The sequence below is a fragment of the Pogona vitticeps genome, chromosome 3 (assembly GCF_051106095.1).
Source record: "Pogona vitticeps strain Pit_001003342236 chromosome 3, PviZW2.1, whole genome shotgun sequence".
NCBI lineage: Eukaryota > Metazoa > Chordata > Lepidosauria > Squamata > Agamidae > Pogona > Pogona vitticeps.
In genome coordinates this window covers 197,254,380-197,270,275 of record NC_135785.1, presented here as the reverse complement: position 1 = coordinate 197,270,275, position 15,896 = coordinate 197,254,380, and the positions used below count along the sequence as shown (strand labels likewise).

At 39.4% G+C, this 15,896-nt stretch overlaps 1 protein-coding gene across 3 annotated transcripts; it reads left to right on the top strand.

Annotated features, from left to right (window-relative positions):
* Nucleotides 1-1,052: 1,052 nt before the first annotated feature.
* FUNDC1 (FUN14 domain containing 1) lies at nucleotides 1,053-12,720 on the top strand. 3 transcript variants are annotated; one of them, XM_020783953.3, is made up of 5 exons: nucleotides 1,053-1,292; nucleotides 3,309-3,465; nucleotides 4,768-4,843; nucleotides 10,324-10,452; nucleotides 12,104-12,720. In XM_020783953.3, exons 1-5 carry the CDS (start codon nucleotides 1,262-1,264, stop codon nucleotides 12,179-12,181), a joined length of 471 nt encoding a protein of 156 aa, XP_020639612.1. In that variant the 5' UTR covers nucleotides 1,053-1,261; the 3' UTR covers nucleotides 12,182-12,720. The 3 variants fall into 3 exon arrangements, with proteins under 3 accessions (XP_020639612.1, XP_078246629.1, XP_072850302.1); XM_078390503.1 differs by having other exon boundaries at nucleotides 10,324-10,458; XM_072994201.2 differs by lacking the exon at nucleotides 1,053-1,292 and adding an exon at nucleotides 1,935-2,167.
* The last annotated feature ends 3,176 nt before the right edge of the window (nucleotides 12,721-15,896 follow it).

The following is a 15,896-nucleotide window of genomic DNA, read 5'->3' as shown; positions in this document are numbered from 1 at the left end:
TTATTTTCACTAATTAAGACGTTTTTATATCCACATCTCCTAGAGCAGTCCATACCCCCCCTTTTTTTAACCCTCATACACCTGTAAGGTAAATTAAGAGGAAGTGGCTGGCTCATGTTCAACCAATGAGCTTCCTGATAGGATAGGGATGTGGAAAGATGTTTCCTTCATTCTAATCCAACATTTTAACCACTACACTGGCTGAAACACATCCACTCAGGGCTGTTTTAAGGGGGTGCACAGGGAACATTTGCCCCATGCATTATATGTGAGGGGGGAATTACACATGGAGGGAGCACAGGCATTGCTATATTGTTGCCAGATCTGTTTTTAAAGAGTATCACTAACCTTAGCTCCATAAACCTGGGGTGGTAGTGGTAAGGAAGATGGAAACAAAATGTCCTGGCAATGGTAACATTATTTTAGCCTAGCTATAGTCTTTTTCCTCTCTCTCTATCTCTCTATCTATAAAACTTCCCCCCCCCAGAACCCAAGACTAGACCATTCCTTCCGAATCAAGTTACACTGGAAAATGATGCAGATGCCAGAGTGACCGCTTACCCAAACGATCTGCACATTTCTCTACTTTCAAGTAAAACATTTTATCTATTCTCACTGTTTCCCAAATTTGGGGTGGGGCGCAAGGCATGAAGAAGTTCTTGGGAGGGACATTAGGGACAGCATTAGGCCACAGGTACAGGAGCTGGGCGGGAACTATGCAGAGTTCATGGTCTTGAGGTGAAGGGGGAGTAGGCCACCTTTCCAAAGAGCAGCCGAGCTGGTGGCAGCCAGAGGCAGGCCTTTGGGCCCTGCAAATACTTATTTTCTGTTACTGCTGCTTCCTTCAGTGGAGCAGGAGGAAGAAAAAAAGACAACACGGGGGCACTTGCCATGCTTTAGAACAAATTCTGTCTGAAAGACTGTCCCAGGCTTCCCCCTCAAAACTGTTACGAATCACGATATACTATTTCTACTCGTTGTTAAGGAAGCGAAAAACAAACTACAATCCCCATAACTTCCCGGGGTAGGCTCTCGTGACGTCATCCGCACGCCAGCCGGAGGCGAGGGCAGGAGAATGCAGTCTTTTACACGAGTTGGTAAAGGGCGTTCAGAATCCTTCCTTCTTTATACGCATGCGCTGCTTTCGGAGCACTTAAACGTCCTAACCTGACACGGGGGGGGGGGTTTACAGAGCGGTTGGTGGGCGGAGCAGAGCAGCTGTCATCCTTTCCCCCCTCCCCCCCACCCCGCAACTGGCGACATGGCGCCTCGGAGGGCTCGCTTCGCCTCAGGTCAGTGAGAACGCCATTTCCTCACGGTGAGCTCTTATTCGGTTGCCATGGTGCTGCTCCTGCCTCCCGGAGTACAGCTGGCCTGTATACTGTTCATTCACCAAGGCCCGAGTCGCAAATGGAGGAGCCGGGCCAGCCGCCTCGACTTCGACATCAAACTCTCCCTTTTTCTGGAGCTGAGCTGCCTCCGGGCTCCATAGCCAGCAGGCGCCGTTCTTGCCAGGCTCGTCGGAGGGGCTAAAGGGGCCTGGCTGGCTGCGGAGAGGGCGGAGCTCGCTCAGACGCTTTTCTAGAGGCCCCTTTATGGGGTTGGGGAGGAAGGCCTTAGTAGTCCTTCGGGTGGGAAGGGGGTGGGGAGCATCGGAGCCGAGTGGGAGAGGAGGCAGCAGGCCCTTGGGTGGGCGGGGGAGTCGGCCGGCCGGCTGGCTCGCTCGCTCTTTCTTCCAGGGGTCCAGCCGCTTTTTTCCAGCAAAGGAGAGCAAGTCACTTTGTAACCAGCTGGAATCCTTTCCCTAGGAAACCTGTTCTAGAGTGTAAGAAAGCAAGCCCTGCTGGATCCGACCAAAGCACCCTGTTTCCCACGGTGGCCATCAAAGGTCTCTGGGAGAACTTCGAAGCAGGGCAGGAAGGCAGTAGCAATGGTTTGCTAAATATGAAAGAGGCACCCAGGCCTTTATTCTAGAGGAAGCGTGTGGGCCCTGTGAGGACTAGCTGTTGGCAAGACACATTCAGGGAGGCTTCCTCAGCATCTCAAGGCCTTTGCGGTGACATGTTCTGTTCATGTAAGAAGTTAAGGGGAATCTGTTTCTTTGAAGAGGCGGAAAAGTTATTCTCTTTTCTCTCTAATGCCCCCAATGCCAGATGTCTAATTTTAGGTATGTAGATAGTTTTTTATGAATGCACCTAATAAGGTGTGAGTAATTTAGATGAGGATGATAATACTAATAATTTTAGAAATGGAATTGTATCATTCTCTTCATCTGAGAAGTTGAATGGGCTGAAGTTCCCTGTGTATCAGAGGGCCCTTGGAGTATGCAGTGGATAAGTTATCCTATGTAGACTGAAGATGGTAACATATACTCTAAAAGAGTTGTTTAACACACTTTAGATCTGTGCCATGTCTTTTGCAATTAGGATGCTAAAAGGGTAGAAAAGGGCACACTTCACTATGTACAGGCCTGCTTGTGTGTGCGTACACATGCATATACATCTTCTGTCCTCTTTTATTTTATGTTCTGTCTAGGGCACAATCAAGCACCAGTGGCTTGCGGTCTTAATTGTATATAGTAGCATTTACTTGAATGTGATATATTCACATATGGCTAGCAAGGCAATAGAGTTGTTGTGTCCTTCATGTGTACACCTTTTTGGCCAACTATCTCCATTTTCCTGACACTACAGAAATATGTATATGGGCATGTCTGACTCTGCATGTTTGTTTAATATTCAAAAGGACTGGCTGCATGAAGGCACTTGGTGAAATTGCAAGTGAAGTTCTTAGAATGGCCATCTAAATTGTAAGATTTGCCTAATGATTGTATATTGCTAAAATACTATACATTTCATACTGGGAATGAAATGAAAAATAACATTTGATACTGCATTTAATGTGTTTGTATTAGATATGGATCCCTCAGAAAACATCCTTGGATAGAGACATTCAGACCATAGAATTGTAGATCTGGACAGGAGCATCAGAGTGCCTAGTCTTTGTCTCTTTAGCTCTGTTTTACCAAGAAAACAATCATTTTTACAGCTTGCTTTTGAAAACAGCTAAATTTAAAAGTGTGTTCTGTTTATTCAGTTTCATAATGTATAAGTTTATGAAAATAGCATTGTTAGCTGTCAAGCTAAGAAGTGCATTTTGTATCTTGAAAAGTAATGGGAGATTAACTTTCACTTTTCTTTTAAGGAACATGAAAGTATGTTTATGAAAATAGCATTGTTAGCTGCTAAAACGTGCATTTTGTATCTTGAAAAGTAATGAGAGACTAACTTTCACTTTTTCTTTTAAAGAACATGAAAGTGATGATGACTCATATGAAGTACTGGATTTAACAGAATATGCAAGGCGTCATCATTGGTGGAACCGATTATTTGGCCGAAATTCTGGACCTATTGTAGAAAAATATTCTGTAGCTACTCAGATTGTAATTGGTGGAGTAACCGGCTGGTGAGAACAGATTACTTTAAAATGTTTTAGTGTGGTTTTGTTTTACATAGTTAATCAATTTTCATGGTTTTAAAGCAAAATAAAGTATCTTTAAATTCCAGAGAACAGATTTAGTAGTGTAGAAAAGAGATGTCAAGTAGCAGAAAATAGTTTTTATAAAAGTAACGAATAAAAGTCTTGCAACTAAGTTTTGAAAAGTCTTGGAGAGGAAATGTCATTACTGCTATAAAATTTTTCAAAGGGGGGAGGATTATGTTTGCTAAGAGAGTGAAAAAGCATTGCTTTATTAACTATCAAAAATGTATACCTAAGCTTCCTATGTCTTAATGTCATAAAGCTGAAGAAACTGGATAGAGATGGGTTTTTTCCAGTGAGTGTTTGAGCAGATACCCCAATCTGTCCTTGCATACAGGTAGTCCCAGCCACTGAGACCTATTGAGAACATTCTTGCCTGATCTAAGTGTTCAGTAACTTACTTCTTCCCCCCACCCCACCTCAAGGAATCTCCAACAAAAGCCATAACTACATGATGTTACTGAATGAAATTGTGCCTATGTTTTGAAATGTAGCCAAAATTATTTCCTTTAAAGAAAAAAATGCTGATTTCCCAACTTTTTAAGTGTTTTCATTTTATATACATGCAAATAAAGTAAAAGAAGTATTATAAAAGAACTATCATAACTTGTAGCACTTTGTTAAATAGTGTACCAGCTCTTATGCATCACTAAACAATTTTTTAAAATAAAAATCTGAGAGTTTTTTTTTATTTTGCTGTTCAGCAAAATAGCCTAGAGTTAAGGATTAAGAGTTTCAGTGTTATGGTAGAAAGAAAACATACAATAGTTCAGATTTGAAAAAATATTGAAAATAGTGATACTGTTTTTACCAATGACAGTATAATTCACACCTCACAGTATTGCTTTGTTTTGTTTAGTAGGAATCTGCCTATAGAGGTTATCATGTAAATTACTGCCTGATTGCAATTAATGACAAAATGTCATGTAGTCTTTTTTCACTTGGAATTAAATACCATTCACTTCAAAGAAAAACTCAATGCATTGTTTGTTCTTAATTTTGCTGTTCATCTCACCTTGCTCTAAAATAACAGGTGATGTGTGGACTCTGTTCTTGCATATTTCCTATGCCATGAGATTTTGCAACTTTTTAACACTGGTTACATACATGTTGAGGCATGGAATAAGAATTCTGGAATATAACAAATCATGTTGTTCTCTTTGCCTTTTCTCCTATTAATGTTTACATTTAAGTATGGTAGCTACATTTCCGGTTTTTTTTCCTTAGGTGTGCGGGATTTTTGTTCCAGAAGGTTGGGAAACTTGCAGCAACTGCAGTAGGCGGTGGTTTTCTTTTGCTACAAGTATGTACAAATTAATTTAGAGAAAATGAATTTCAATATGTGAATTAATTTGTCAGGATGTAGAAAATGAAGTGGCACCGGTAAAAATTTATGAAAAAAACTTTTAAAGTGGGAAATTGGGATCTCAAAGACAGCTTATAAATTCTTTACTATTGATGCTCTGCTAGAAACAATTTTGTAATAAAGTTGGAGCAGCTGACTGTCTAACTCAATGAGTTAGGTAGGTGTCTGACTGTAGAGCCAGAAATTCTGGGTTCAATTTCCTGCTGTGCATCCCAGAAGAGCCAGCCTGTGTGGCCTTAGGGAAGCTGCATAATCCCAGGATGCCCCCAGAAGAAGAGAATAGTAAACCATTTCTGAATATTCTTACCTGGAAAATCCTGAAAAGGGGTTGCACCCTTTCTACTCCTCTTAAGAGTTGCTGTGGTTACTCCCCTGACCATCCAGAGCAGATCTGGGGGGCAAAGAGAGACTGCTACAAGTGAGGAAGAAGTCATCTGTTGGTGTTATCTGTCCTATTGGTGGACAGATATCATGAAGCACCACCCTTTAAACTGAACTTGTATTTACAGTTACACATTGTGAACATAGTATGAAAACTAACTTTTAATATTAAGATTCCTGACTTTATTAGAGATGAAATTACATGTTTGTGATATATACTTATACATGAAATATTTGAAGTGTAAAAATGGTTAGGAATATAAACAGAATTAGTACAGAATTAGTAAACAAAACATGTTTAGTTTTTGTTGGCAAAAAAGAAAGGAATTCAATACACTAATAGATTGTATAAAAATGTGAGTAACTCAGAATTAATGTAAAGTCTAGGGTGTGTTCATCTGAAAAAAAAAAACCCAAACACCTTAGTATCTTTTTGCTCATTAGAGATGTGCATTGTGAAAATTTCCATGTTTGTTTTGTTTTGGGGAGTGTGTCTTTTGTTTTCGTATTCTTCATTCACCAGTCCTTTCATTTTACATGAAAGGAAAAGCCTTCTCTGAGTTTCTTTGATTCTTTTTTCATACACTCTAAAAGCCCTAAATAACTCTTTAAAACCTTTCAAAACTACTCTAAAAAACCAAACAAGCAATAATAAGGCAACAGAGAATCAATCTACTCCAAAGGCAGTACAGTACATAAGGAAAAAAAATCAAGCCCCCTCCCAGCAAAATGTACATCTTGAACAGAATAATTGCACAGTAAATTATCCAAATAACTATGTTTTAAAATCACTTAAATAGGGAAAGCACCCAAAAACATAATGGGTGAAAAAAATGTAAACATTTAAAAATATACGTAGCCCACTTTCACAATAAACCCAAGAAAGCTACCAGACAATTAAAGGCAAAGCAGTACAAAGCTTCCCTGAAAAAAAACCCTACTAGTATATGGGGAAATTTCTCTCATCTTGCCACTTGGTGTCTTCTCTGATCTCTTCTTTGACTACAGCAGGCCAGGCCCAGGCAGCAGCAAAAATACAATAGGACCCTCATATCCACAATATCACTACAGTGGTGCTTCACTTAATGGTGATAATCCATTCCAGGAAAATTGCCGTTAAGTGAAAACATCGTAAAGCGAAAATAACAAGCCCATTGAAACGCATTGAAAACCTTTCAAAGCGTTCCAATAGGCTTAAAACTCACCGTCCAGCGAAGATCCTCCATACGGCGGCTATTATCACTGCCTGTACAGTGAGGAATCCATCCTTAAAGACAGCGGGGAGCCATTTTATTTACCCAGAGGCCATTTTGAAACCACCGATCAGCTGTTGAAAAATCATCGTTTTGCGAAGAATCGGTTCCCGAAGCAGGGAACCGATCATCGCAAAGCAAAATTTCTCCATTTAGACTATCGTTTTGCGATCCCAAAAAGATCATCATGAAGTGGATTCGTCGTAATACAGGGCAATCGTAAAGCGAGGCACCACTGTACTGTTTTTGTCAGCCTTGGAGTGAAATCCCTTTATTGTCCCAGCTATAGTATACCCATTAAATGAATGGGACTTGTTAATTCAATGCTTATATTAGAGGCTCTTGATTCAATAGATCTAGACTGCCTTGGGCTTGCAGTTGGATTTAGCCAACATTAATCCTGACATTGGCAGTCTGTCCAAAGATGGCCCTTATGATGCAGGAGCTGACATGGGTAGTCTGTCCAAAAGGTGGCCCTTATGATGCAGGAGCTGACATGGGCAGTCTGTCCAAAAGGTGGCCCTTATGATACAGGAGCTGACATGGGCAGTCTGTCCTAAAGGTGGCCCTTATGATACAGGAGCTGACATGCAGTCTGTCCTAAAGGTGGCCCTTATGATACAGGAGCTGACATGGGCAGTCTGTCCTAAAGGTAGCCCTTATTTATTTATTTATTTATTTATTTGATTTTTACCCTGCTCCTCTAGACCATGTCTACTCAGGGCAGCTTACAACATAAAACAGAACAGTATAAAAATACAGTGGTGCCTCGCTTAACGGGCGCCCCGTTTAGCGAAGAATCCACATAGCGATGAAGATTTTTCCATCGCTTTTTGCATCGTATTGCGATTTTTCCTATAGGAAAAAATCGCATTACGATGATGGCTCCCCCCCCATCATCGCAAATGCTCCGTTTTTGCAGAGCTTGCGATGAGGGGGGAAATCCCTCATCCCAGAAAAGAACTGGAGCCCTCTTCCCGGCTCCAGCCCCTCCCCCTCCCCGCCTTACAGCTGACGGGCGGGAAGCTGCGGCTGCTCTTAGAAGCTTGCCTAGCAGCTAAATAGGCAGTGTAAAAGCACTGCCGAAGCCTCTGAAAGCGGGGCTTAGCTGGGGTGGGGGTGCTGCTAGGCAAGCTTCTAAGAGCAGCCGCAGCTTCCCGCCCGTCAGCTGTAAGGCGGGGAGGGGGAGGGGCTGGAGCCGGGAAGAGGGCTCCAGTTCTTTTCTGGAGGGATTCCTCCCTTACCGAGGCGGCGAAAATGGCCGCCCCTATGGAGGATCCTCGCTGAACGGTAAGTTTTTGCCCAATAAGAACGCATTAAACAGGGTTTAATGCATTCTTATGGGCTTTTTTGTTCCGTACAGCGATGTTTCCGGATAGCGATGTTAATCCTGGAACGGATTAACGTCGCTATGTGGGGCACCACTGTATATAAAATCATAAAATTACAATTACAATTTAAAACAATTAATTTAAAGAGAGGATTACCAAGATGGAATAGCAAAGAAAAGTAATGCAGGACCTGACATGCACAGTCTGTCCTAAAGGTGGCCCTTATTATACAGGACCTGACATGGGCAGTCTGTGCAAAAGGTGGCTGTGGCGTCCACGCGCGTGCCCCTTTGCTTGACCTTCAAGCCTCAGAGCACACGAAGGCAAACACTCTCTTCTTTTACATTTGCTGCCACCATTACTTCAGAAAGATTCAGGTCCATACATCAATTTCTTTAAAATACAGTGGTGCCTCGCTTAGCAATGTTAATTTGTTCCGAAAAAAATCACTGCTAAGCGATTTCATTGCTAAGCGAACCGTGGTTTCCCATTGAAATGCACTGAAAACCATATAATCCGTTCCAATAGGAATGAATTGCCGTGCTTAAGCGAAAATCTCCATAGGAAACATTGCTAAGCGAAACGCGGTTCCCCAACTGAAATGCATTGAAACCTATTCAATGCACCTCAATGGGGGAAAAAATACAGCAACAAATTAAAAAAGAGAACAAAGTCAAATTTGGTTAACAAAGGGTTTATTAAGTGCACTTTATGATTTCAAACATTTTAAACAGTAAACTTTAACATTATAAACAACAGAAAAACATTTAAAAAACAGCAAATATGAGGCTGTTTAAACCACCGTTAAGCGAAACGGGACCCAAAATTTAATCGCTATGCGAAGCATGGTCCCAACCATTGCTAAGCGAAAATCGCCCATAGGGACCATCAGTAAATGAAGCGCAAAAATGCTCCGAAAAAGTCGTCGCTAAGCGATTTCATCGCTAAACGGAGCGCCTGTTAAGCGAGGCACCACTGTAAAACTTTGGTTCATTGATTACAGAGTTTGATTCATTGATATCTTCAACAGCTAATCACTCCTCAGAATTTCCCAAACTACACACTCTATTACTCTCTCGCGCAATTGCGATTGCAAAGATTGTCGTAAAGCGGATTCATCGTAATGCGGGGCAATCGTAAAGTGAGGCACCACTTTATCTGTGGTTTTCTTTATCCAGAAAATATTTTTTAAATTCTAAAACCCTATATATTTTCACATGTATTACCGAAACCGACCAGTAAAGGGAACTAGAGAACATGCTATGAATACCTGCTAGTTAAGAATACATAGCGTTGTATCTGGCTCCCTCTATTGCCAATTGTGGTAATGCACGTTAAATTTTTAAATTTTTTTCCCTTTTTATCATGCTCTCTCTCCCCCCTTCCCTCCTCTGCACACACACACACACACACACACACACACACACACACACACACACACACACACACACACACACACACACACACACACACAGAGTTAGTTCTTGTCAGTTTTCAGTATCTGCAGTAGGGCTTGGAACCAATCCCCAGCGAATATGGGGGTCCTACTGTAATCCAAGAAAGAAAGGAAGGAGACATCCATCCAAAGAAAATAAAATCAAAAAGAAGGGAAAATCCCCAAAATAGTAATTCCAAGGAGACATACTGACACAAGTACATTGCCTCCCAGCAGTAAAAATATTTTTTAAAAGGGTGAAAATGCCCCACATTCAAGACAAATTGCAATAAAAGCATGTGCAGCTTATGAAGCAAAAACAAACAAAGCTTCTCACTGCGTTCCAGGCCCTTCTTCAGATTCAGCAGTCCCTCTTCCCTCTCGGGCATTCTGATTGATTGCTGACAGTCCTCACCACTGTCATGCCACTGTGTATTCACAGTAGCCCTTGCTATACTTTGGATGAAAAATTTCTGAGACTGTTTAACATACATAAGGTGAAACAAAGTTTAAAAGGTGAAAGAAATATTTGGTATACAATGTGGAAGAACATTTATATGGAAGAGGGTAACATTTCATTGATATGACTCAGACATGTTTTAGAGGCTCTCTTTTGGGAACTGATAAATGAAAAATGTTTAAAAAATAGATTTTGTGTTCTTTTTTCCTTTCACTAAAATATATAAGCCCTATCCTTAGCGCTCATCTCTAGCATGAACCATTTCCCTTGTTCCACCATGCTAGTGGAGTTTTCTGTGAATTGGTTGGAGGTCATCTGGTCATGCAACTGTCCTTCCATGCTTCTGTTTCCACTGGCAAAACCAGGCAGGCTCCATCTCCTCATGGTTTTTAGCTAGCTTGCTAGTGGAAGTAGCACTGCTCCCTTACTAATACCATATGCAGATTTCCTTCCTTAGTAGATTACTTTTTATTTTAATTTTCTAAATCAATTGTTTTTCCTTAATGCATGCTGATATTTTATGCTTCCATTTTAGACATGTCTTCTACTTTTCTTAGATAGCGAGTCACAGCGGCTATGTACAGGTTGACTGGAAAAGGGTTGAAAAAGATGTAAATAAAGCGAAGAAGCAGCTCAAAAAGCGAGCAAACAAGGCAGCTCCTGAAATCAACACATTGATCGAAGAGGTAAAGGCATGTATTGCTTTTTATTTAATATATACTGTTGGCTGGGAGGCAGGGAGGTACTTTCTTGGTGTAACATATCTGGCAAATAGGTTTGTTAGTGGGTGAAACTCTTAATCCAAGAAAAGGGATAGTGAGTAGAGCTTTGGCTTGTCCAAGCATTGGTTTTGAGATGGCTTCATAGTTAATTTGTATGTTGGCAATAGCGCAGTATCACACCACATCCCAGCCCAGTTTGCAAGGACTTTACTTGAGCCAACTTCCTGACTTGAAATTTGACTGTGTTAGAAGGCTTTTTGACTTGTCCTGTGATCTTGGCTTATTTTATTCATTCAGCAAAGCAAAATCTTATTAGTTATGCCAGCTGGCATAAGTCAATTGACTTAAATGTCACTGGTGAACTGCGGCAAGTTAAGAAGTTGGTATAGGAATTTGCTTTTGCATACTGAATCATGCAACTTAGTGCGCAATAGCAACTGCCTATACTAAATTCTAAACTTGCAACAATTTGCCAGTGAGATTCATGAAATTTATGACAGTAGTATTACATTGATGTAAAAAAATTCAAAAGTCAATTTTGGCCAATTTGAGTGTCGATTACTATCTTCCACCTCCTTTACTGAGTCAGGTGTCCATGCCTGTTAAAACGATAAAATACTTTCCTGAGATAAAATACTTTCTGGCCACAGCACATAGACCAATTGCACCTTAAGAGACTAATGCATATATTGTGGTGTAGAGTTTTGTGTGTCAGAGCCCACTTTATTAATGCATTTGTCTGGCACCATCCTTGAATTTATTTAGTTGCTGAACTGAAATATTTGTATTTCCTTGGACACTTTAATGGGCATTTGAGTACAGTGTGGTTTTAGCTAATGAACAAATTGTTTTTATCATTTTTAATTTATGTAGATTGATGTTTTACTGTGTTATATTCTCTTATTTCTACACTGGTCCAGAACCTACTTTTGTGGGTGAAGGGCAGTATAGATTTTTTTAATGTGTGGGTTCTAACCTGTTAAAGCATATGTCACAGTACAGTTATTGGTTGTTAAAGGTGTCACTGAATTCTTAATTTGGCTGTAACAGCCTAATACAGTTATCTCTCTGGAATTCCTTTTTTTTAAATTGAATTTATTATTATTTTTAAAATGAACACTAGTAATGCCACAGAGTGGGTACAATTCACAGAAACCTTCTGTGTAAGCCATATTGAAATACATGAGTTGTATAGTCTATACAGCATTGTAACATTGATACTATATAACAATTTTTTTAGAAAACGACCTGTTTGAAAAATTAAAAAACAATTATCTAGGTATTGTTGCAGTAAATTTTGTGGGTTGCATCTGAAACTGTCATTCTACTAGTGCAAACCTGCAGGAACCCCATTCTCATTTTGACACAAATGTTATCATTTTGATTCCACTTCCATAAGCCATTGGATAAACACATTTAAAAGCCTTTAACAATTCCTTATGTTAAGAATTTCTTATTCTAAATGTTGTATTGCTGCTTGTATACCCTTAAGCAGAACATATAGTTAGTCACTCATGGAACAGCAGTTCTGTTGTGCTTTTTCTATTAGCCTGTCACTGCATAAATCCTAATATATTAACATAATGCCTATATTAAACACTGTTTTCCTTTTCAGTCCACAGAGTTTCTGAAACAGAACATAGTGGTATCTGGTGGATTTGTTGGAGGCTTCTTGTTGGGCCTTGCATCTTAAGGACATGACTTGCATTTTCTTGCTGGCTTGAACTATAGTAAAGAGGAATAATAGGACAGTCTATAAGCGAGGCAATCTGAGTCGTTCACTCATCACTTTGGAGCAAGATGGATGGATTTGCGAGACAAATCAGAGTATTTTGCTTTTTAGGCTTTGCCTCCTTAAACTTACTTAAACAGGTCTACTGAAAATTCAGCAATGTATTCAGTAGCATTGCTGAAGGAAACAAACTAACAATCTGGCTAATGTTTGTCATGTTTTTTGTTATTGTATCTTTATTCTAAATTCAACATATTTGCTATCTTATGGGTCTACATCATTTTTCCAGTTTTAGGAATATATATTTTATTATTTAAAGCTATCTTATGCTGTAGCCAGTTGTATTTATAACTGAATGTGTAGAATATTGTACTTTAGGCTCAGAGCTAGCCATCATCTGTAGAAATCACTGCAATAACATTTTTATGTCTGTAATATCTTTTTTGCAAAGATGAAATAAGCAAATGTGCACCTATTAAAGAATGAGTATTGATAACTGACTAATCGTTAATTTTCTGCACTTTAATGCTTTGCACCAACTCCTTGGGTTTCTAGCATCAACGAGCAATAGTCATGTATAAATAAATACTTGGGACAAGTGCCTGTTACAGTTATCCAGCCTCAACTCAATGAATCATTTATGAGCAATTCATGTCAAATGTCCCGTTCTAAAGAAAGATTTTTTTTGTGGTATCCCATGTATAGAATTGCTCCTGGAGCAGTCCCGGGAATATGAAATATTTTGTCAGGTCTGGCCTACAAAGTATACTTGGTATTCTTTTGATGCTTATGGTATTGTATAGTGGTGTACTATTTTAAAATACTAGATGTCAACATGGCATAGTAGCAGAGCTATGTTTTAATTAGTTTACTGGATAATTACTGAACACTTGAGTTAGAAGGGGCATATAAGACCATCAAGTCCAACCCTCTGCTCAATGCAGGAATGCAAATCAAAGCAGGTCTGACAGATGGTTGTCTAGTTTTCTTTTGAATGCCTCCAGCGTTGGAGCACTCACTACCTTCCTAAGTAATTGGTTCCTTTGCTTACACTCAGGTCTCCAGCCACAATGTAGGCATAACAATATTGACCTTCCATGTTGTAAGGATTTACAAAAACAATGAACACAATTGCAAATATCTTTAAGCCAGGAATCTTGACTTATTAAACTACTATGTGAACAAGCGGTATTAACTCTACTTTTATTTCAGTCAATAATGTAAATAGATTATCATGAAAATAGATTGATGATAATCTAAGATTATAATTTATTGCACTCAAACAAGACAGGATCATAAATCACCTGCAAAACAAAATTTGTTGTTGTGGATTCTTTGTATGTAAAAATCCTGTCTTGTTTAAGTCTTTGTGGAAGAGGAAGCTGGGCTTTGTGGAGGAACTCCTGTGGCTACAGTGAGAAATGAGGAGCCTTGGAAAAGGGTAAACCTTTGCTTTGGCTTAAGCAAGTGCTCAAGCAGCTGAGAACTGGTGACTGTAGAAAATGCTAACAAGGCTCACACTGGCTAGACCCTGAGTGCAGTGATAAAGTGATTTCAATGAGTAGTTTCAGCAAAATTACACAAGTAATTTCAGCAAGCGGAAAGGTCTTTGGTAAGATCTGTACAGTGATTTTGAGAATGTTAGCTGCAAAAAATAATAATAACTGAACAGCAATCAAATGAAACCCTGAGTTTTTACAGTTTTTCTATCTATATTGGGGGGAGGGGTGTCCAAGTTGGGTCTGGATGTGCCCTTGTTCCAAACAAAGAAGGATCCACATTTGATTGATTTGAACAGCAGCATCAATAGGGAGGGTGTCAGTAGGGTCTTCCTGTTGTACTGTATCTATGAGGAGCCGTTCTCCAACTGCTGAAGAGCAAGCACCACATGTGTGCCTATTAAAGAGTATGTTCTTTTTTAATCCCTGATTGCTAGTTCTTACTGATTTATTTGTTTGTTTTATTTATAGGCCATGTTTTTCCCAACAAGTTCTTGAGTTCTGAGAAGCTATCTTCTAGTCATTAATAAGAGTTATATTGTTGATAGCTCTGCTCAAAGCTGGCAAAGTTCTGGGGGATATCTTTGAAGAAGTGAGCACTCCAAATAAATCCAGAAATGACCAGACACTACTGTTTTTTTTAAAAAAATATCACATTCATTAATTCATTTGCTAAAATAAAGTATACAATGAGCCCACACCTTGTTTTAGAGGAGAATTGTGACCCTGTGGGATGTGATTCTCCTTTTATAAAAACAAACAAAAAAACAAAAACCCAAAATAATTTGAGTTGCAGTTCAACATGTGGACAGCAGCAGCATGAGGAAGGCTATTTCAGAGAGTGTGCTAATCATCAATTGTGTATCCTGACCCTTCTGACTTCCCGTGCCACTGCCATGGTTCCAAATAGAAATTGAAATATAGTGATGGCAGTAGCGGTCCAGTAATTTCTCTTGGAACTCATTGCCAAATAAGGCCACTGCGGGCCAAATATTGTTAGTTTCCTAACTTTAAGTAATTGGTATCTACTGCATTTGCAAGAAATACATTTACCCTATATGGAGTGAGAAGTGCCAGATGTTCAAGCTAGATTCTGAAAAGGAAGAGGCACTAGAAATCATATTGCAAATATATGTTGGCTATTGGAGCATACAAAGTGTTCAAAAAAGTATATTCTGTGTTTTATAGGCTACAGCAAAGCCTACTGTGTGGATCATGAGAACATGTGAATCAGTACAGTACTTGATTGTCTTAATGCATAACCTACAAGAAGCTACAGTTAGGACAAAATAAAGAGAAACAGAATGGTTTCATATAGGCAAAATGGTCAGAAAAGGGTGTATTTTATCTCCCTGCCTGTTCAATTTGTGTGCAGAATATATAACGTGAAAAGCTGGATGAAAAAAGAATGAAGTGTGAAAATAAGTGGAAGAAATATCAATAGTTTAAGATACAACCCCATATTACTGGCAGAAACCAGCAGTGACTAGAAATGACTCCTTATGAAAGTGAAAGTTCCAAAGCAGAACTGCAGCTGAACGAACATTAGGAAGACAAAAATAATGGCTAGAGAAGAATTATATAATTTCAATGTTGACAATGAAGAAACTGAAATTATTGAAGATTATACATGTGGACAAGCATTGTAAATCTTACAATAGTATCTAGACATGGAGATATTACTTAACTAGAGGTCAGTATCTCCAAACAACTTGTCTTGATTTTGCTTCCTTAATATGTATAATAAAATTATTAAGAAAAACAGATGAAATTTACAAAATGGTTTTGTTTTGCTCAATCTTTATAAGAATGGCAACTCAGTAAGAATAGTAAATTAAGTTTTCAACATTTCCCTCTCTATTGCTGGATAGTTCAGTGCTTTGGGTATCTTGCACAGCCAGAGGTTGGGAGTTTGATTTCTCACTGTGCCTCTTTGCCAGGGACTTGACTTGATGATCCATATGGTCCCTTCCAGCTTCGTAGTTCTAAGATTATTGCAAATGTCATTGTTAAGTCTATCCCAGAGTCCATCAACTGTTGGTACAAGCTTTTATTTGGTGGCTGGAAAGTCCAGTTGTTTGCAGTCAAACTAGTACTGAAAATATGCTTTGCATCTTATTTTGAAAAATGAAAAAGGGATGGGTTTAGTCCCCTGGTCCCTTTGCAGCTGCCCACTC